General features: G+C 45.6%; 1 protein-coding gene across 1 annotated transcript; it reads right to left on the bottom strand.

Moving 5' to 3' along the window:
• Positions 1-402: 402 nt before the first annotated feature.
• On the bottom strand, positions 403-21,248 carry MATN4 (matrilin 4). The gene is made up of 10 exons (XM_056844965.1): positions 21,127-21,248; positions 19,006-19,575; positions 17,949-18,071; positions 16,573-16,695; positions 14,977-15,099; positions 12,827-12,949; positions 11,160-11,573; positions 6,145-6,297; positions 4,057-4,161; positions 403-749 (listed from the first exon to the last, which is right to left on the bottom strand). The coding sequence occupies exons 1-10, from the start codon at positions 21,200-21,202 to the stop codon at positions 691-693; spliced, it is 1,869 nt and encodes a 622-aa protein (XP_056700943.1). The 5' UTR covers positions 21,203-21,248; the 3' UTR covers positions 403-690.
• Positions 21,249-22,251: the final 1,003 nt, after the last annotated feature.

Here is a 22,251-nt window from a genome sequence, read left to right as displayed (position 1 = left end):
TAAAAATAACAGAATAAATGACAAATTCTCCATCAATACTGTCAAAGTCAGGCCGGTGTTGGGGAGAAAAGTTCCAATCAGAAATTTTGCAGGGTGTTTTTTTGGGAGGTGGGGGGATTTATAGACAATTTTTAAATTATATTTTCGCTTAAAAATCAGATACTGAATTTGTGTGCGACTTAAGCAAAAAGCTGCAGTTAAAGCCGCTGCAGGCACTGCCATTCACAGTTAGGGATACAAGGGAGATATCACACTTCTGCACAAGAACATGAGATGCTTCCGGGCCTAAAGAGAACTCAATAAGAAGGGACTCTCTTTTCTAGCAAGGCATTTTACTCTCTGGTGTTCTTGGGTTTGTCATGAAGCTTCAGGGCAGATTCCATTAATGTCGACCAATCCCAGTAGCTCTTGAAGATGCTGTAGGCCCCACTTCATGTTGATTTCCTAAAATGTCCACTTGTTTGGGATGAACCCACAGCTCAGCCCTACTGCCCGTTCCAGGCAAAGGAAAATATTATTCCGTCATGAAGTGTTGTTCTGTTTTTCAGCCAAGGAAGAAGGGAGAGGTTTCCCCTCCCCCAGGATCCTGTGATATAAGAACAGACAGCCATTTACAACAGGTCTAGGAATGCCAACGATGAGCTAGAGGATGTGTCTGAACCCCGACTCTTGGGAGGCTGCTCATTGTGATCACTTTTTGCCAGCAATCTGGTTTTCCAGCTGGTCAAGTCTGGCAGTCATCTGAGAGAGTGGTTACATTAAGGAAACCAATATTATCAGATGAACGTTTACTGCACATGGAAAGGGTCCTAAAGGCCATGGTTGTACAATCCAAGCATAATGGAATATGGGAAAGAGATGCTTGGATTATTCACAAGTAGGGCTGTCGAAATCTGCCGAATTTCCCCCGATTCGGCGGTTTCCGATTCGGGATGAACTGAATTTTTAAAAGGCAGGAAACGGGGGGAGCCGAATTTGCTGACTTTGGGGGTTCGGCGAATAAATTCAGCAAATTTGGGGTTTGGCTCCCCCCCCCCGCGCGTCTTAACGGGCTTCCCTGAAGGCGCGCCGGGGGAACAGATCTGCGCCTAACAGCTGGGAGGCGCAGATCTGTTTAAAGAGCCCCCCGCTGAAGCCGGGCGGGGGGGCCTTTAAACAGATCTGTGCCTCCCAGCTGGGAGGCACAGATCTGTTTAAAGAGCCGCCCGTGCCTTCAGGGGGCTTCCCTGAAGCCAGGCGGGGGGCCCTTTAAACAGATCTGTGCCTCCCAGCTGGGAGCTCCCAGCTGGGAGGCGCAGATCTGTTTAAAGGGCCCCCCGCCCGGCTTCAGGGAAGCCCCCTGAAGGCGCGCGGGTGGGGGCGAATTTCCCCCCAAACTCCAGATCTTGCCCGAATTTCAGGGATCCGAAGCGGGGGAGTTCAGACTTCGGCACGGCCCGAATTTAAAAGGGCCGAATTTTGCCGAAGCCAAACTTTACTGAATTTTTTTTCAACAGCCCTATTCACAAGCATTAAATGACCACCATTAAATGACCACCAATAGGGAAGGGGCTGTGGCTCAGTGGCAGAGTATCTGCTCGGCATGCAGAAGGTCCCAGGTTCAATCCCTGGCATCTCCAGTTAAAGGGACTAGGCAAGTAGGTGATGTGAAAGAGCTCCGCCTGAGACCCTGGAAAGCCACTGCCTGTCAGAGTAGACAGTACTGACTTTGATGGACCAAGGGTCTGATTCAGTATAAGGCAGCTTCATGTATTCATGTGTTCACCATCTACCCTTTGTTTGGAAGGGCCTTCTGCTTTCTGTGGAACATTGACCCTTTTACAATGTCCCCTTAGGGTTGCCAAGCTCCAGGTGGTGGCTGGAGATCTCCCACTATTACAACTGATCTCCAGGTGAAAGAGATCAGCTCAGCTGGACAAAATGGCCACTTTGGAAGGTGGACTCTATGGCATTATACCCCATTGAAGTTCCTCCTCTCCCCAAACCACGCCTTCCCCAAGCTCCATCCCCCAAATATCCAGGTATTTCCCAGCCTAGAGCTGGCAAACCTATGCCTCCTTAGAGACCAATTGAATATTTCTTCAGAATCACCAACCAGGGCCCTTTCTTGCATTAAGTTTGCCAGAAGGATAACTCCTTTTAGTGCGGTCAAGAGAAATTCGCTTAATCCCTCTTTACCCAATTTCTCCCTGAAATCCAACAATACATTACTTTCCCTCTTATTAGGAATCTGGACTCTGTTTTGAATCAATTCCTTTTTGATGAAAAAAATCTGAAGAGGGGCAGGAAGGGAGGCTCTTCACAATTTCACTCTGCAGATACTCAGAGGCAGGCAGTGTCTTCTCAAACCTTCCTGTCCTCCTGCTAGAACACCACCCCATGGTGTGGAGAGAGAAAAAACCCTTGCAAGAGCTAAATTTACAAAAGGGCACAGATGTAGTGTCACAGAAAACTGCAAAGAGAAATGAAGGAGAAATTCCTCTTTTGAAAGAGAAAATGAGTAATCAATGGCTATATCTAAAAAAAAGTGAATTTTGGAGAAAGCAGATCCACTCTCCATAACAATGCCAGCTCCTCTCCATGCCAGGCAAAGGAGAGGAACCAACATAACTCAAGTCTGTCAGAACCACCCCACCTTTTGGGAGCAATTGGGTTTCTTCCACATAATGGACACTTAAAGGTGAACTCCAGAATACAATCTAATAACGGAAGACCTTTTTTTTACTTTCTGTAGAATCTTGATCCTTTTATGATACTTCCTTTGGGATCAAGTGTTCTATTTTATTTCTGCCTTAGCCTTTAAGGTGTCCCAAGACTCTTCAGTTTTGCTGGAACACATTGCTTCTGCAATTAAACCTCTGGAATTATTGAGTGGAAGAACTTGTTAGAGAGAACTTTCCCTCCTTTTGTCCTAATGGTAAGTAGGCATCCAATGAAACTGATGGGCAGTGGATTCAGGACAGACAAAAAGGTAGATACTTCCTCACTAAAAAGAGGAATTCACTTGTGGAATTCACGGACACACAGGATGTAGCAACTGGCCATTCATTTAGTTGGCTTTAAAAGGGAATTAGACAAATTCATGAAAGATACGTCTATCAATGGCTACTAGTTCTATTGACTGAAAGGAGCCTCCACGTTCAGATGCAGTAAGTCTATGAATACCAGTGCTGGGGGGGGGGGCAACAAAGGAAGACATATCTGTGCCCTGCTTGTAGGCATTTTGAGGACTTGTGGTTGTGTAAACAAGACAAGATGGACCATTGGTCTGATCCAGAGTGACCGACATTCATTAAAGTGTCAGACTAGGATCTGGGTAAACCCAGGTTCGAATCCCCTCTCTGCCCTAGAAGTTTACTGGGTGCACCTTGGGCCAGTCACATACTCTCAGCCCAACTTGCCTCACAGGGCCATTTGAGGATAAAATGGAAGAGAGGAGAATGATGTAAGTCGCTTTGGGTCCTCAATGGGGAGAAAGGCGGGATATAAATAAAGTAAACAAATTCGTTGTGGCGCAGACAGGAGTTGTAACAGGACAGTTCTCACTGAAAGAAAGGGGGGTTGTTTTCAGGTAAACCTCTGGTTTAATAAAATCCCCATTAGTTATGGTGAAGGTGAGCATGGCAAGGTGTTTACTGAGGAGCAAGTAATTGAAGATAGTCACAGCCAACTTCTTCAGTGGAGGGAGGAACAGAATCCCAGCAGGCCAAGCGGTTCAGGGACCAGTTAGAACCCTCCTCCCCTGCACTACAGACTGGCTGGGTCCCATCTGAAAATGTTGCCGTCTCAGCCAGTAATTAAGGCTCTGCTTGGAAAGAACTCAGTACCTGCTTCATACACTTCAAATTGTCTGATTCTGAGCAGTTTACAAAATGTTTGGGTTTTTTAAATGTCCAATTCATTGTGAAACTAGGCCCCATAATACCCCAGGGTATTACCCCTGGCACCTCCAGATATGAAACCTAAAATCCAAACAAACATGAATCATAGCGACATTCCTGTTCAGCCTGACTCCTGTATCCCATTGCTTTATGCAGGTTACATCAAAAAGGATATGTTTTTCAGTGAGATCTTCCAGGATTGCAAGAGTGTTTGTCTGGAACTGCACAAGGGCCTCACATTCACATGGGTTACGGAATTCAGTTTCCCCTTTGCCCTCCTCTGAAATATCAAAACAAACCATTAGAAACATTAGCGATGGTCCACCATCAGTTTCCAGTGCCACCAAAGGCCCTTGACTCCATGGAGAACCTTCTCTGAGCTGATGCGAGGCAATCTTTTCTTTGAAGTTCACCTCTGTGCAGTGCCTAGAAAGAGTCAGCTAATTCAAGACCAAGTTATATTGGAAGGTAGTTAGCTCTCCAAGAGCCCCATGGAGCAGAGTGGTAAGCTGCAGTACTGCAGTCCAAGCTCTGCTCACAACCTGAGTTTGATCCCAATGGAAGTTGGTTTCAGGTAGCCGGCTCAAGGTTGACTCAGCCTTCCATCCTTCTGAGGTCGGTAAAATGAGTACCCAGCTTGCTGGGGGTGAAGGGAAGATGACTGGGGAAGGCACTGGCAAACCACCCTGTAAACAAAGTCTGCCTAGTAAACGTCGGGATGTGACATGATCCCATGGGTCAGGAATGACCTGATGCTTGCACAGGGGACTACAGTTACCTTGTGCCTAGTTTGCTCTCCATGGGAAAAGAGGCCCAAGGACTACAATTATACCCTGAGAGAATTCAACAAAATAATTCTTTGCTTCTTCAGTCTATTTCCTGGCTTTAAGTGGGACACTACGCAATGTGCAATGTTCTTTCTGACAGGCATAGATGAAATTCAAACACCTTGTAAGCCAAGAGAACCAACTGAAATAAGTCAATGCAATTTAAAATGCATTGGTTCCGTTCACCTCTGGCAGGGAAGAGCCATATACCCTCCACTGTGCCTAGAACTAGCTCCAGTTGTGAGCACATCTGCTTCCACTGGAGAAGCCATCAGAGGAAGGCCAGGAAGTAGACAAGAATCCTTCTGTAATGCCGGGATTCAGCTCAGCAGACAGTCCCCTCCTCACAAAATATTTATACTGCATTTAACTGTTTCAGAGTTGTTTAACAGCTGCAAACCTCTCTGAGAGCCAATTTTGGCTGAAAAACAAGATAAAAATATAGTCAATTAACAACTATTCTCCACAGAGGAATTCCCAATAGTATCGCTACAGGAGATAAACTAAATAATAGCGCTGCTGTAAGGTGAATGAAGTCTTATGTGTAGTTTTTCCTGTAAGGCCTAACTCTTATGGGCACTGTAACGCCAAGCCATTTCAGCAGGTGTGTGTGTGGGGGGGTAGACTTTAAAAGATATTTGGTGACAGAAATGTTGTTCTCCATGTGTAATATGAATGTAACAGGACAGGTCTGATGAGAAGGGAATAGCAGATGTGCTCAGATCTGGAGCAGGTATACATATAAACACCCTTGGGTGGGCATGTTCCAGCATACATCTGGCATGCTAGCCCCATAGAAAACTACGCTCATATACACATCTACTATGGTGTAGTGTTAGAACATCAGGCTAGGACCTGGGAGATCCAGGTTCAAGTCCCCACTTTGCCAAGGAAGCTTGCTGGGTGACCTTGGGCCAGTTACTCTAAATAAATAAAATAAGAATCTAGGTATCTGCCTGAGTAGGTAGACACAAGTACAATCAAATTGTACATTTACTTTTCAAAAGCTAGATAAAAGATTAGAGGAGAAAGAAAGGCAGGAGCTAAAATTAGATATGCTGCAAAATATTTGATTCACTTAATGGTCCTTAATAATAAGACAACTACTACATTCTACCAAGTCTTATAAGAAGGAGACATTATATATGCCCAATTAACTACTAAAAAAAAGGATATGGAACAAAGGAAATTTTCTATAGCATCATATTGGCTTTGCCTTCTATATCTTCTTCACAGGGAGAAGGGAGACCACAGTAATTTTAGCATCTTCTTGTAGGAGGATACCAAGTTTAGCGCTAAAAAACAGGGACATGGAATACTTGCTGGTGAAGGGTAGAGAATTGTGTATACACTGAACAACCTACACATGATGGGATTTGCTACAACACATTGTGCAAATCTTGAAATGTATCGCCCCAAACTTGCAAATCACTTACCGGGACAAATATTGAGTTTGAGATTTTCGACGATGTGAGTCATGGTGTTAAAATCTGCCGAGTAGGAGAAGTGCTGATCCACTGGCTCAGAGGCAATTTCTCTCAGTTCGCTCTCAACGGCTTTGCCAACACCAACTGCAAACATGACAATTCCTGCAGAGGCAGCAAGATACAATAGACCAAAATTTACATCTCTGCTGGATGGGCATCTGGCCAGCCAATAGTGTTTGGACTTCAGTTAACACTCCAGTGTTCTGGAATGGTATTAATAATACGCATTGCAGGAAGATACTGACAGCAAAGTTTGAAATATAGGCAGCAGGCACAAATACAACAATAATGGCACTAGGATGATCCTCACACCCCTAGATGCTGGTTTAGAAGGAGAATCCATCCTGAGTTGGAACATCTAAATAAAAGGTAAAGGTCCCCTGTGCAAGCACCGGGTCATTCTTGACCCATGGGGTGATGTCACATCCTGACATTTTCTAGGCAGACTTTGTTTGCGGGGTGGTTTGCCAGTGCCTTCCCCAGTCATCTTCCCTTTACCCCCAGCAAGCTGAGTCCTCATTTTACTGACCTCTGAAGGATGGAAGGCTGAATCAACCTTGAGCCGTTGGGATCGAACTCAGGTCGTGAGCAAAGCTTTGGACTGCAGTACTGCAGCTTACCACTCTGCGCCACAGGGCTCCTATTGGAACATCTAAGCCCCTACTTATTAACGTAAGCCAAGGAAGATGCAAAAAAGAACTAAAGAGCCAATGATACTGGCTCTATGATGAGCAGAGATCTTTACCTCCACCCTTAATACGAATGGGAACAGATGTATTGATCAGATTTCGCCTCAGTGACTACTCTCTCATGAAGGATTTCTAGATGTACAGGTCAGCAGTCACGCGCACTCAGTCACATTCGTATGTACAACTTCTTTGCAGGACTGAGGTAAAGGAAAAGCACTTCTGACTGAGGACAGTGTTGATAGCCTATAACAGAAGTGTCATCCACTAACATACCTTTCTTGAGCAATTGTTTCAACTTAAAAAAATATTTTTAAAAAATGGGGAGGGCGACAATGGTGTATATTGACGAAATATGAATCTAGCATTATAAAAATTGGCAAAAGGGGGGACAGCCTCCCTGACATACAAAAGTAAGGGAAAAACTGACTCCTGAATCAATATTCAATTTGCTAGCCTGTACACAGAATCATAGATTATAGGATCATAGAGTTGGAAGGGGCCATACAGGCCATCTAGTCCAACCCCCAGCTTAATGCAGGATCAGCCTACAGCATCCCTGACAAGTGCTTGTCCAGCCTCTGCTTAAAGACTGCCAGTGAGGGGGAGCCCACCACCTCCCTAGATAGCTGCTTCCACTGTCGAACAACTCTTACTGTAAAAAACTTTTTCCTAATACCCCATTCCTAATTTAAACCCACCATTGCGAGTCCTATCTGCTGCCAACAGGAACAACTCTCTGCCCTCCTCTAAGTGACAGCCCTTCAGATACTTAAAGAGAGCAATCATGTTCCCCCTCAATCTCCTCTTCTCTAGACTGAGCATTCCCAACTCCCTCAGCCTTCCCTCATAGGGCTTGGTCTTCTGGCCCCAAATTATCCTCATCACTCTCCTCGATCCTCATCACATCTGCTCGATTCTGTCTGCATCCTTTTTGAAGTGAGGCCTCTAGAACTGCACACAGTACTCCATGTGCGGCCTGACCAATGCAGTGTATAGTGGAACTATGACATCTTGCGATTTGGATGTTATGCCACTGTTGATGCACCCCACATCTATCACCTGGGTTGCAAAGAGAAGCTGAAATTGTGAGGGAGGGAGTTGCAGTGGGCCTGGCTCGATATGCATATCTGAATCAACCCAAAGTCTCTGAACTGAGCCCCTCAAGTGCATATCCTGAATCTAGGCAATTAACTGGATTATGATACAAGAGAAGAGATGGCTGTAGAAGGGACAATGCAGGATAAAGCAGTAAGTGCCTGCTTTGATCTGGTCTATTTTTCATCTCACGCCTCAATAGGTTGGTCAGGTCCAAACTGGAAGTCTGGATCCAGATGACTGAATAACAGAGAAACACAGTTTGGCTGATAAGCAAGCGAGAGATCCCAGACATAACACTGGCAAAGGATGAACCCTTTCTGTTACCCCCCTTTTATTTTTTAAAGTTTGACCGCAAAACCCAAGCTGCCTCTATTCTTCTGGGATGAGATCAGAAGGGCTGCTTTTACCATCACTTATCCTCATCCCTGGAAAGCAGCATAGTGGCCTCGATTTTTTTCTAGGCAATGTAACCTGAGAGTCTATGCATTTTCCCTCTGGCAATAACAGCAGGAAATCAGAGAATTCACTAATTAGCCACAAATTCCTGACACTGTCCAGAAACTGTGAGATGGCTCATTGGGCTGGCATGCTCTAGCAAAGCTTTTGCTTCACTTGCCAACAGTGGAGGAGTTCTGGACAGTCCCCATCATTAAAGGCAGACCCTAATCCTCTTCAAATGACACCCATTGGTTTCAGTGTGCATAGAGGGGGAGTGGGCACATATATGCGGGCTCCGGTCCTGCTTTCCGCACAACTGTTGGGTTGTCAGCCTGTCATCTATGCATGTACAAACTAGGGACACTTGGGAGAGGGACCGTGGCTCAGTGGTAGAGCCTCTGCTTGGCATGCAGAAGGTCCCAGGTTCAATCCCCGGCATCTCCAGTTAAAGGGACGAGGCAGGTAGATGATGTGAACGACCCCTGCCTGAGACCCTGGAGAACCGCTGCCGGTCTGAGTAGACAATACTGACTTTGATGGACCCAGGGTCTGATTCAGTATAAGGCAGCTTCATGTGTTCATGTGTTCAACCCCTGCTTTTCTGGCTCATGTTCTATTCGCCGACTCCGAACAGGGCACTGAATTTTCATCATTCGTTTGGAAGTCTGAGACTGATGGGTTACTTTTCACATATTCCAGAAATGCAACTGGCAGTGTTTCACACATGGATGTTCTCATACAACCTGGTGAGATTTTTAGTTTCCTACCCCCTCACATATCATTGTGAATTCAAAGTGAACAAATCAATTATAAACACCATGTGTTTAAAAAGCCTTACCCGTTTGGTGCTCGTTTAAAGCCATATTATATGAGTTATTTTATGCATGCACATTTTTGCACAGTATTGTGGAAAGTACAGTCCCCCTCCCACATCATTTAATACTGGATCTGACTATCCATGACCTGGGGAGACAACTGATTTCACTTTCTGTGCAGATGCAAAATCATCTGCAAGGCAAGGAAAGGAAACTCTACCACCACAAGGAAACAGAATTCCACCACCACAGTTATTGTGCAGCCACGAACATGTCCAATAGTTGTTCATACCAGATGTTGGTGAGCCAAACAGATCTGAGGCGTGGTTCATGGGTGATTATAGCTGCTGAACATGGACTGTTTGCCTGGCGAACCGGCTCACTGCGAATTTCACATCATCAGCATCCCTAGTGCAAACTGTACATGAATTCATTCTGTCCTTGTGATTAAAATTTCTGCTTTTTAAAATGTTCTGGATCATAGTGACAAAGCCTACATGTGTAGACTTTGTATGCAGGCAGACACCATACTCACTACCCAGTTATCACACATAGATGGGTGTGGGGCTCACATGCCCATGCATGCTCCCTTTCTGTGTGCACTGAAATCAGTGCATGTAGTGTCTAAACTATTGACATGCCAGATGCTATCCTTCTAGATATGTTTGCTTACAGAGGGTTTAAGGCAGAGCTGCACCATAGACTTAAATAATTCATCTCTGCAGAGAATGGAGGGAACTCAGTGGGTTATAATGCCATACAGGCCACCCTCTGAAACAACCATTTTCTCCAGGAAAGCTGGTCTCTGTCATCTGGAGATCAGTTATAATTCCAGGAGATATCCAGGCCTCACCTGGAGGCTGGCAACCCTCGTGTCAGTAAAGCTACAGAAAATGCCCTTGAGTGAGCTGACGCTGGTTTTACTTCCTAGAAAGTTGGAACAGCAATGGGAGGAATGGAATTAGTGCACAGGCCAATAGTCAGTACCTTCATCAATATACAACTCCCATGATTCTTGAAGGAATTCACAATAGTTAAACAGGCATGTAAAGCCAATATAAAGCTGTAGTGTAGCTACTGCCTCAGTGGATGGTCAGGAAACATCCTATTTATTTTAGACACTAAACAGGTATGTACCAGACCAGTGCCTCACAGGAAGATTGGGGGGGTTACTGCATTATGTATTCCCAGCGATGTATTAAGAGTTTGAAAATGTTATTAAAAACATCACTTTAAAAGGGTTTTTGGATGCCATGGCTAAAAAATGGTTGGAAGACGTCTTCACAGCTAAAGGGGCCAAACAAAGTGTGAACAGTATTTTTTATAACATTTTCAAACTCTTAATACATCGCTGGGAATACATAATGCGGTAACACCCTAGGTGAGGTTTCCATGCAAGCCACTCTGAGCTTTTTTTAAAAAAAAGGTGGAATAAAGGTTTTTTTTTCCCAACACCGAAATGATATTTGAGGACAACAATTGGCAAGTAATTTAGCTTCAGTAATATAAAGACCAGATTATTGAATGCTGGGCCATGGCTGCATTTAAAGTAATTAGTTTTTAAATTCTGGCTCAATGACTATGCCTTCATTAACACAAATGATCCCTATGTTACTATTTTTGTTGAGTGGTTGAGTTGTTTGTTTTTCTAATTTGCATTTACACCAGGCTTGTAAATAATCTCTAGCCTCGTTACCTGTGGCAAGTAAAAATGCCTCCAAACCAAGCAAGGAGACTTCAACGACTATTGGTTCATTTATTTTCCCCTTCTGCCACAAACGGCTTATGAAGATGCTTTATGGGCTAGTTTTCAAGGATCGTGGCAGGGATCAGCCACTAGTAGAGGTGTACAGCTATGAATAAGGCTCCCCAACATGCACAAGTTTCCATACCCACACCCCCAGTCTTCCTACTGAACCCTCACCTGATTCCTTTGCTCTCCTGGCCCACTCTGAGATATCATCTTGAGAGCGCCCATCAGTGAAGACCAGGCCAATCCTGGGGACATTCTGGGAGAGAGGTCTAGCCCCTTCTGCCTCAGAGAAGCTGTGCTCCAACATGTGTTTGAGGGCCAGCCCGGTCATGGTGCCCTTTTCCATGTACTGCACTCTCCGCACTGCCTTCTTGACATCTTCTGCAGTCGTGTATTGGTGGAGGGGGAACTCTGTGCGGACACGGCTGGAGTACTGGACCAACCCCACTCGGGTGCCATGAGGGGACACATCCAGGAAGTCCACAATCTGGTTTACAAACTGCTTCACCAGCTCAAAGTTCTGGGGCCGGACGCTCTTGGAGCCATCGATCACCAGCACCAAATCAATGTGACCCGTTTTGCACTCTAGAGACCAGGGAGAAAGAGGAGGTGAATGGAGACCCCATTGGCTTTGCCTTCAAAAAGAACCATAGCAACATTATTAAGAACAGGCCAACACCATCAAATTCCCAAGTGGTGCTACCTAGGTTGGAGGATCCCTGCTCCACAAGCCTGAAAATTCTCTCCCAAATCCTCGCCCCTCTTTCTCAGATGTTTGGTGATAGCAAGTCAAAATGATTCCCAGATATTGCTGCTTTTCCACACATCTCAAAATGAAGGACAGGCTGTGTCTCACTGAAGTATACTTTCTTGGCATACAAACAGTCCCAGGTGTAATCCCCAACATCTTCAGTTACCTCAGGAAGCACCCATTGGGAAAGATGTTTCTCCACCTGAGAGCCACCTTTTTTATTCTGCTTTCCATAGACATCCCATCTTCATGCAGAAGGACCCTGCCATGTTTTCTTTGAAGCCACATGACAGTAGTATCAAATAAGTAACATATCCATATTCTCCATATCCAATCATGTGACACTGTTACTAAATGATTGTTGCCTTCCTATTCACATTTTTAAAAAATCTCAGAATATATGTTCAGGTTTAAAAATTGAGGTGGTCTGGAATGTCAGAACAACCTAGGAACAGAACTGCCACTGTAGTACTGGTAGCCCCACAGTACTGGCAACTCAACACAGATCCACCCAGTGGTGGTGACGGTTAGTGTGGTGGTGGTGGAAAGTGCCATCAAGTCATATCTAACTTAGGGTGATCCCGTAGGGTTTTCAAGGCAAGAGACGTTTGGAGGTGGTCTGCCATGCCCTGCCTCCTCATGGACTGAGAGAGTTCTGAGAGAACTGTGACTGGCCCAAGGTCACCCAGCAGGCTTCATGTGGAGGAATGGGGAGTCGAACCCGGTTCTCCAGATTGGAGTCCGCCGCTCTGAACCACTACACCACACTGGCTCTATGATTGGTGTAGGCTCTCTTATTGCCTTGTTGTTGGCTGGGCCCAGGCCCCTGCAGCAAGCCAGAACTGCCAGGGCTTGGCTTCGCTTGCTGCCACCAGGAACTTTCCCAGTAAATTACAGGGCCAATCCACCTAACATAGGTTAGGAAAGGTGGTTGGTCAGGATCTGAAGACCCCCACTACCACTCATTTGTTTGGAATAACCCATGGAGATAGGGCTTCCAGAGATGCCCTTACTGACCACAGTTTAGGGTTCACGGAAGAGCCATGTTCCAGAGCATGCCATAATAGGCACCTTCTCTGATACTCACTGTTACATGTCTTCTTATCTGACTGGAGCTGCTGACCCTCTGGGCAAACGCAGTGGTAAGAGCCTGAGGTACTGACGCATTTAAACTCACATCCATGCTCTACGCTATTGCAGAGGTCACTGGCTGAAACGCAAATCGCAAACATCATTTCACCAACCCTGTAGATCACATCGTGTTCAAGCACATCCCAAGAGGGACCATATGCCCATTAGTCAAGACAGAGTGTCACAATTCCATTGGTTGTCTCTTTTTTAGAACATCCCAACTCTGCAAAATCTGTTGGATTGTGAGGGCTTTGTTATGCCCAAATCCCTGTTAAATTAGCAGAGTGCACAAAGGCTGTTGTGTGCAGAGAAGCCCATCCAAACCTCTGTGTGTGCCAGGAACAAAACTGCTAGGAGCCTTTTGTCTATTTAACTAATATACTTCATTTATTTTAGGAAATCCATTTCTGGATAGGCTAGAGTAAAGTATAGTTGCCTATCTATTCTAACTAACTTGGATGGAGGGCGATCCAGGACATGCGTCCTTCCCTCATGGTGGCAAGATGGAGAAGAGTGCCAGTGTGTGTGAGGAGGTGAGGAAGAAGCAGGAAGGAAGGAAGTTTCCCTAAGAGTAGCAATCTACATATCAAAGGGATAGGTCAGTAGAGAAAGGATGCCCCAGTGTTTTGTCCCCTTTATCTCTCTGACTCACTAGTCTTGTCCCCCTCTGGAGTCTGAGGTTAAGAGACAGCGCAAAGTCCTTCACTTCCAACAAAATCTATAATAAAAAGATTGGTCTGTCCATCCTTCTGTGGTGCACATAACTAATCAGGAAATAAAAGCTGTGTGTGTGTTAAGTGCCGTCAAGTCGCTTCCGACTCATTGCGACCCTATGAGTAAACGTCCTCCAAAATGTCCTGTCTTTGACAGCCTTGCTCAGATCTTGCAAATTGAGGGCTGTGGCTTCCTTTATTGAGTCAATCCATCTCTTGTTGGGTCTTCCTCTTTTCCTGCTGCCCTCAACTTTTCCTAGCATGACTGTCTTTTCTAGTGACTCTTGCCTTCTCATAATGTGACCAAAATACGACAGCCTCAGTTTAGTCATAAAAGCTAGGAGTTTTAAAACTGGCCACTGGTTTCAGGATGGTCATGGAAGTTGCAGTACCAAAGATAAAGGCAATCAGAACATCTCGGCTCACATAATGTCCGTAACCCCCTAACCCCCTGCTGTTTGTACTGGAAACTATAGTTGTTTTGGGCAGGCATAATTCATCAGAAAATAAGGCTTGGAATATGAAAACCAGCTGCCAAGTTCAGCATGATGACATGAGCTGCAGTGCCAAAACTGAAGGGAATCAGGACATCCCGGTCCAGGTTATCTCCAGAAGCAATGGAAGCAAAGGTAGCAGGCATACCTCATCAGAAGCTAAGAATTTAAAAACTGGCCACCAGGTTCAAGGTAACGATGGGAACAGCAGTGCCAAGAATTAAGAGAGTCAGAAAATACTGGCCAAGTTTATGTCCCTGCTCAATTTGAAATAGAAGCAAAGGTTCTCTGTTTTTGGCAGGCGTAACTCACCAGAACATAAAGCTAAGAGCCTCAGAACTGGCCACCCATTTACAAATGATGTTAGGAGTTGCAGTGACAAAAATTATAGGAATTGGAACATCCTGGCATGGGTTATCTCCACACACACACACCCTTTTGCAGGAGAAGTTAAAGTGGTCTATTTGTGGCAGACATAACTTGTTAGCAAATAAAGCCAGGCATTACAAAATTGGCCACCAGCTTCAGAATGATTGTGGGACTTGCACTGCCCAAAATGAAGGCAGTTGGAACATCCGGGGGCGCCGGTGCGGGTATGGAGAAGAGGAGTGCTGCCACTGCAGCACAGGTGCAGCTGTCCACCTGTGGCCTGGCAGGTGCACGCACCGCTGCCCAGCATGTAGCCGCCTGCCCTTCCTCATCACCCACACTGTGCCTATAGCAGCTGTGTGCGAGGCCAGGGGCTGGGCGAGCAGTAGCAATGTCGCAGCGACAGCCCCTGGGCCACCAGTGCCTGGCTCCAGCGTGTGCACATGGACGTGGAACACCCCCTCCCTTCCCCCTGCCCCAGGTGCTCCTCCCCCCAGCTCCGTGCCAGACTTTGCCACACTATTACTTACCCTGACATGCCTTGCCATCAGCCTGCAGGGTGTAACCATCACGACAGCGGCAATAGAACCCATTCAGGATGCTAACGCATTCGTGCTGGCAACTGTGGTTACCGAAGTTGCAGTAATTGATCACTGAAAGAGCAAGAGAGCAAAAACAATGCTATTAAGGTCACACTGGAAAGGAGTACGATGTAAGCTGCTTTGGGTCCCCATTGGGGAGAAAGGTGGGGTATAAATGAAGTAAATAATAAATAAAAATTATATAGCTTCTGTTATAATGGTCTTCCCTGACCTGGATAGCCCCAGGCTAGCCTGATCTCATCAGATCTCAGAAGCTAAGCAGGGTCGGCCCTGGTTAGCATTTGGATGGGCAACCTCCAAGGAACACTGGAGTCATGATGCAGTCAGGCAATGGCAAACCACCTCTGAGCGTCTCTTGCCTTAAAACCCCTAAGGGGTCGCCGTAAATCAGATGTGCCTTGATGGCACAAAATAATAATAATAATGGTCTTAAATATCCTTCTGTCAGGATTATGACTACATCTCCCTCCTGATCAAGCCAGGGGGCAGGATTGCCCTCAACTCAGTGCCTCCTCCATGCCCGTCCTCACCAATGACTCAGGTAAGTTTATTTTATTTATGTTTTCCAGCTATTAGGGACATCTTATCCCTTTATATGCAGTCTCGGGGCTTTCCCTTAGGTTTGGAGCTCTTTTCCTGCCTCACCTAACCCAGGCCCAGTTAGCTGCAAGCATCCTCAGTCCAGCTTTCCCCCACCTGCTCAGGACTTCTATGTTAGTAACATCGAGCTTGCCTAACCTGGGTCATTGTGAGGAGAAAAACATTTCCGCAGCAGTGAAGGAAACCCAGCACAAAAGAGTTGAGCTCTTCTGTCTTCTCCAAGCATGCCTCCCAGTTGGTCCACAGGCCCCTTGAAATATCGCAGGGGCTTCTGTGGTGATCCATATTCTGTGTGGCGGAGAACCGGACAAAATGAAGCAACAATTCTTTGGTGGGGCCAACTACGGTTCCTTTCGAAATATCGGCCTCCCTGGTTTTCTTCCCCTCACTGCTGACTTCTCCCCCCATTTTTGTTTGATACCATTTTGGGGGTATTGTCTATCTGTCCACCTGGCTGCAGCCAGGTATTTATAGTGGCGCCACTGGATATCTTGATATTAGAATTTCGGGCTGTTTTAATGCTGTTTTAATGTTTTTATTCTGTTTCATTTTGTGTAGCCATTTTGTGAGCCGCCCTGAACACAGTCTTTGGCTGGGGAGGGCGTAATAAAAGTGTAAGAAATAAAATGAATGAATGAATGAATGAATGAATGAATGAATGAATGAAAGAAAGAAAGAAAGAAAGAAAGAAAGAAAGAAAGAAAGAAAGAAAGAAAGAAAGAAAGAAAGAAAGAAAGAAAGACCAAAAAGTTGGACTCTGCTGTAATTGGGGTCAGGGAGGAAAGGAGCCATGGTTGGTGGGGGGAGGGAGTGAGGGTCTGGTTTATATTCTGTACCAAGAGCCCACATGTTGGTCATCCTGTAGAACAAAGATCAACGAGGACGATCAGTGCTGAGGTAATAAAACAGAATGAAGTCACTTACTAGTACACGTCTTTTTGTCCTGGTTGAGGTAGTAGCCTGTCCGGCAGCGACAAGAGTAGGAGCCAAGAGAACTGACACACTGATGCTCACAGCCATGTCTCCCATCAGCACAGGCATCGATGACTACAGAAGGGAAAGAATAACATCATCTGGGCCTGATACCAAGGCAAGCAGGATAAGTCTTGCACAACCTACTGCTGCCATTGCTAACAAGGGACTCAAGACCAGCTATTTGTAGTTGACAGAAAGCCAAAGTCAAGCTCAGTTCTCCTACTTTTAGGCTACTTTTATGAAACATGTGCTCCCAAATGCCTATGGTTGCGAACCTCTAGGTGGTGACTGGAGATCTCCCGCTATTACAACTGATCTCCAGCCGTTAGAGATCAGTTCACCTGGAGAAAATGTCCACTTTGGCAATTGGACTCTATGGCATTGAAGCCCCTTCTCTCTCCAAACCCCGCCCTCCTCATGCTCTGCCCCCAAAATCTCCAGGTATTTCCCAGCCCAGAGCTGGCAACCCTACAAATGCCACATTTGTACTGTACATTTTAGGTGTACTCTGACAAGGGTGCACCTAAAAACCCATATTGTCGAGAAAGGACCAGGAACTCCATCCTATGCATCACCATGAAGTCAAGAAGGAGAGTCTGAATCATCAGGACAGGATTTTTCACTTACGGATACATCGTTTTGTGTGGTTTCCCCGGGATACATCCATCCATTTCTGGTCTCCCTCATCCCCAGCACCGATTTTTTGGCACAGGGATATCTGCACGGTGTAGAATTGTCTACAGGGGTCCCCAACCTATTTGAACCTGCTGGCACATTTGGAATTCTGACACAGCATGGTTGACGCAGCCACAAAATGGCTGTCGCAGGAGGTGGAGCCAGCCACAAAATGGTTGCCACAGCTTAACTTCAGCAACACAGCGTAGATCCTTGTGCTGTGGTGGCAGTTGCTGCCAAAGCAACATTTTTAAAAATTTGCACAGCCAATCAAATCTCCAATAGTCAATCAGAAGCCTTGCTGGGCAAAAGCCCTATCTAGCCCCACCCACTTCCTAAAAACCCTTGGCGGGCACGAAAAAGGGGCAGGGTGGGTGCCATGGCACTCACGGGTTACCATGTTGGGGACCCTTGCTCTAGCAAGAACCAAATTGTTTTCAATACTGGCACTAGTTCTGCAGATTGCTGATTTTTGAGCATCTTTCCTAACATCTTTCCTTAGTTTACATAAATATAGTAAACTTCTTAACCCACTCTATGTGCAATTTTATTGTAAACTAGGTTTAGGAACTAGGATAATTATTATGTGTGTATGCCCTAGTACCTGGCTGACTGACACGACCTGTTAAGTTAGGAAATGGTATCCTTACTGGAGCATGTCTTTTTGTCAGCGTTGAGCTTGTATCCCGGGTTGCACTGACAATAAAAAGAGCCAGGGATACTGACACAAGTATGCTGGCAGCCGTGGTCCAATTCTGTGCACATATCGACACCTGTAAGATGCAAGTTGGCAACTGTAAACAGGAATTCATAGTCATGATAAACATGAAAACAGATTCTCAGAGTAAATAAAAATGTCACGTTTTTTAAGATAGTGTGACCATTTGGGAAATGCCTCTCTGGGCTCAGTACTACTACTTCTCCACCGTCGAGCTCTGAAAAATATATGCTTCCAGGGTTGATAGCAGAAGCTGGTTATGTCCAGTACTGACTGGCTAGTACTCATAAAGTGACCAAGAAATTTTATCCTCAGTCCCCAGAGCAGATTTGTCCACCATTAAAAATCCAGTTAAAATAGTTAACAAATATGTAGAGCTGACACAAAAATATTTTAAAAGGTAGGCATTGCCAGAAGCATAGAGAAAGTAAGCAAACAAACAAATAAACATACACTGGGTTGGATCCCACAAAGGATTTCCATGGATGGAATGGGACCAATTTTAGTCAATTCATGTCTCCTGTGGCAGACTTCGCCCCCCTCATTTTGTTCCTCAGGGTTCCCTGACCCCTAGGAGTAGCATTATGGGCTTTAGTGGAACAGGGAGGTGAGGAAATTACATACTCCACAGACATAACACACTTTTGTGTGCAGACACTGCCAGTGGATCCAAGCCACTGAATCAACATTCAGTTTGTCGATATGTTTGCCAATTGAACTGCAAAGCCAGGAGAAAGGGGGGTTCACGCCACAGCGAAGGACCTTTTTAACATTATATCTGCCGTTACAGAACTTTGTCGCAAGAATTTATCATTACAACCCTACAGCATCTGATATCATCCAAACAATATTCTTCAACAGGTGGGCAATGACTTGGACTTCCCACAACCAGGCAAGTCATGGTCAACATGAGAATCAACTACACTTAAACCACTTGAATTTCTGAACATGCATCTGGGGAGGGGGGTGGCTTTGTCCCCAACACTCACCACACAACTTATCCTGGAACTGCTTGCCGAATTGTTGGATGAGGTCAAAAGACTCCACCAAGAAGACATGCTCTTCCAGCGGAGGTGTGGCCATGGCCCGCAAAGAGTTCATGTCTGCGCGCTGCACACCCACGGCATAGATTTCAATGCCTGCTGCTCGCGCCTGAGCAGCCACGTCCGTCACACGGTCTTGGGGCCGCCCATCTGTTACAATCACAGCCACCCGGGGGATCTTTTTGTGTAGCGGTCGTGCCCCCTCCTGCGTGGTAAAGGCCACGTTCATGGCATACTGGATGGCCAGCCCCGTCATGGTGCCTTGGGCCAACGGGACAATGCCATTGATGGCTTTCTCCATGTCCGCCCGGTTGAAGAAGGTCTTGAGGGAGAAGACGTTCTGGACCTGGCTAGAATACTGGATCACTCCGACCCTGGTGGCGTTGATCCCTATCTCCAGGTTGTTAATGATGTCAATCATGAAGCGCCGCATTGTTTCGAATTCAAAGGGACGTACACTGCGTGAGCTGTCAATCACAAAGACAATGTCCAGCGGGCCTGTCTTACACTTTGCTCCTGGAAGAGGAAAAGGTAAAGACTTGGTTTAACAATTTTTAAACAATTCTGGAAAAGGTCCCTGGTTCTTTTCACTTGTAAACAAGTCAATGTGGTCACGGGGTGGGAGACCCAGGATTTGTGCGCCTTGCTTCCCTGCACTATCGGGGAGCAGATTTCCTGCTAGCATCTGTCTGCTTGGCCCCCAGCTCACCTGCATCTTCTCTCCTTTGTCAGGAGGAGGCAGGCTACAGAGAACCTGGAGCCCTTTTAGTGGTGCATTAAGCAACACTCTTAATGTGGCACTTAACAAATGACCACAACAAGGAACTCAGCACTGGGTATGTGTAAATGTTTGAATTTTTTTTGACTTGACTGGTTAAGGACCCTTTAAGACAGCAGCAAGTATTCAGAACTATCATAAACAACAAGGGCGTAGGTTGGGACTAGACATCTTACTTAACGGATTGCACTAAAGAATTTTCCTGCTGTCGGCTTCAGAGACTAATGGTTATATATAAATAAAGAGCTAAGTAACCATTGTGTGGTGCTGCGAATTGCTGAATGGAGAATGGGAATTTTGTGATTGGAAGTCAGATGAAGACTTGCATAGTTACTGCTAGATGCTCTATAAGAACTGAATCATCTATCTACTGCTGATGTGCTGATGTTGCTGTAGTCAACTAGAAAAATTGATCAATTAGAAAAATTGATCAATTGCTGCTTGTTAAGAATTCAAATAATAAACTGTTGCTGTGGGACAATAATTTGAATAATTTAAACATTTATTGATTCATAAGCATTTATTTGTTGCTGCTAGATAGAACATTATTCCTTCTGGTTAATGTATATATATGTGTGTGTGTTAAGAGCCGTCGAGTCGCTTCCAACTCAGGTAATCCTATGAATCAATGCCCTCCAAAATGTCCTATTGTTAACAGCTTTGCTCAGGTCTTGCAAACTGAGGGCCGTGGCTTCCTTTACAGAGTCAATTCATCTCATTAATGTGTGATATATATATACACACACACACACATATGGGTTGCCAGCCTCCAGGTACTAGCTGGAGATCTCCTGCTATTACAACTGATCTCCAGCCAATAGAGACCAGTTCACCTGGAGAAAATGGCCACTTTGGCAATTGGACTCTATGACCTTGAAGTCCCTCCCCAAACCCCGCCCTCCTCAGGCTCTGCCACAAAAGCCTCCTGCCGGTGGCAAAGAGGGACCTGGCAACCCCAATATACATACACGAACAAAGATATCTGATCTATATCTATATAATGTGTATGTGTGTGTATATTGCTTCTTGAGATTTACTTACTGCTGTTTGTTATGAATTTAAACTATGAACTATGAACTGTTGCTGCTGGATGAGGACATTCTGAAGAGCCTCAATATTGAATTGCTGCTCTTGGAAATACCCGAACACTTAGAATTAGAACAGAACGGGGGATGTAAACACAAACAGATGTACAGACTTTTAAGGAATTTCAAAACTTCTAGTCAAATCTGTATAAGACAGATCCAACCTGCATGTACTGACATGCACAGGTTTGGCTGATAACTTACCTAAAAGTTTTGGTCGGGCTTCTAATGCAGTAAAGACCAGCAAAAGAAAAGCAGCAATGTGTAGCAGCTTCATCATTCAATTCCAAGGTGACAAATTCCCAAGAGGCTGGCAGTGTTTTCTGAATAAAGAGAAAATATCTGGTGAGGTTCTGCAAGATTTAACAAAGGCCAAGACTTGTGTGCAGCAGCAGACTGTTGGGTAGGCTTATCAGTAGGGTTGCCAACCTCCAGGTACTAGCTGGAGATCTCTTGCTACTACAATGGATCTCCAGCCGATAGAGATCAGTTCACCTGGAGAAAATGGCCACTTTGGCAATTGGACTCTATGGCCTTGAAATCTCTCCTCTCCCCAAACCCCGCCCTCCTCAGGCTCCACCCCAAAAACCTCCCGTCGGTAGCAAAGAGGGACCTGGTAACCCTACTTGTCAGGCCTCCTGCTATGGCAGCAGCATTCCCAATGGCAAGCCCCACTGCCCCTCTGAGAAGCAGTGGGAGAATTAAAAACAAAACAAAAACAGCTGTGTTAACCAACATCACGACATCACTTCCAGGTAAAACCAGAAAGCAACCTAGGGTAGCTTTAGGAATGACTAGAAAGTCTATGGTTCCAGTGATTCCTAGAGCTAACTTTTGTCAAAAAGCTAACTTTTTGTCCCCTCCCCATCCTCCTCAGGCTCTGCCTCAAAACCCTCCCACCGGTGGCAAAGAGGGACCTGGCAACCCTAAGTGTACTGTTTGAATAAGCAGAAAGTACCCCACTGAACTGGCTCAAAACACTCATGAACAGCCAAAGTTGTTGATGAAATATTGGCTCCCTGCTCACAATAAGCTGGATGAACATGAGCAGAACTGGTGGGTGCTCAAGGATCCCTATTTATCACATCTTTTTTGAATCGGGCTGTTGGCCTAGAGCTGGTAACAAATGGGAGCCTTTTATGGGCAAAGAGTAGGATTGCCAGCTTCCAGGTGGCGCCTGCAGATCTCTCGCTATTGTTAATCTCCAGTTGACCAAGATCAGTTCCCCTGGAGAAAATGGCTGCTTTGGAGGGTGGACTCTATGACAGTCTACCCGGCTGAGGTCCCTCCCCAAACCCCTCTCCCCAAACTCCACCCCCAAAGTCTCCA

The sequence above is a fragment of the Euleptes europaea genome, chromosome 2 (genome assembly GCF_029931775.1).
Source record: "Euleptes europaea isolate rEulEur1 chromosome 2, rEulEur1.hap1, whole genome shotgun sequence".
NCBI lineage: Eukaryota > Metazoa > Chordata > Lepidosauria > Squamata > Sphaerodactylidae > Euleptes > Euleptes europaea.
This window is presented reverse-complemented; position numbering and strand designations above follow the sequence as displayed.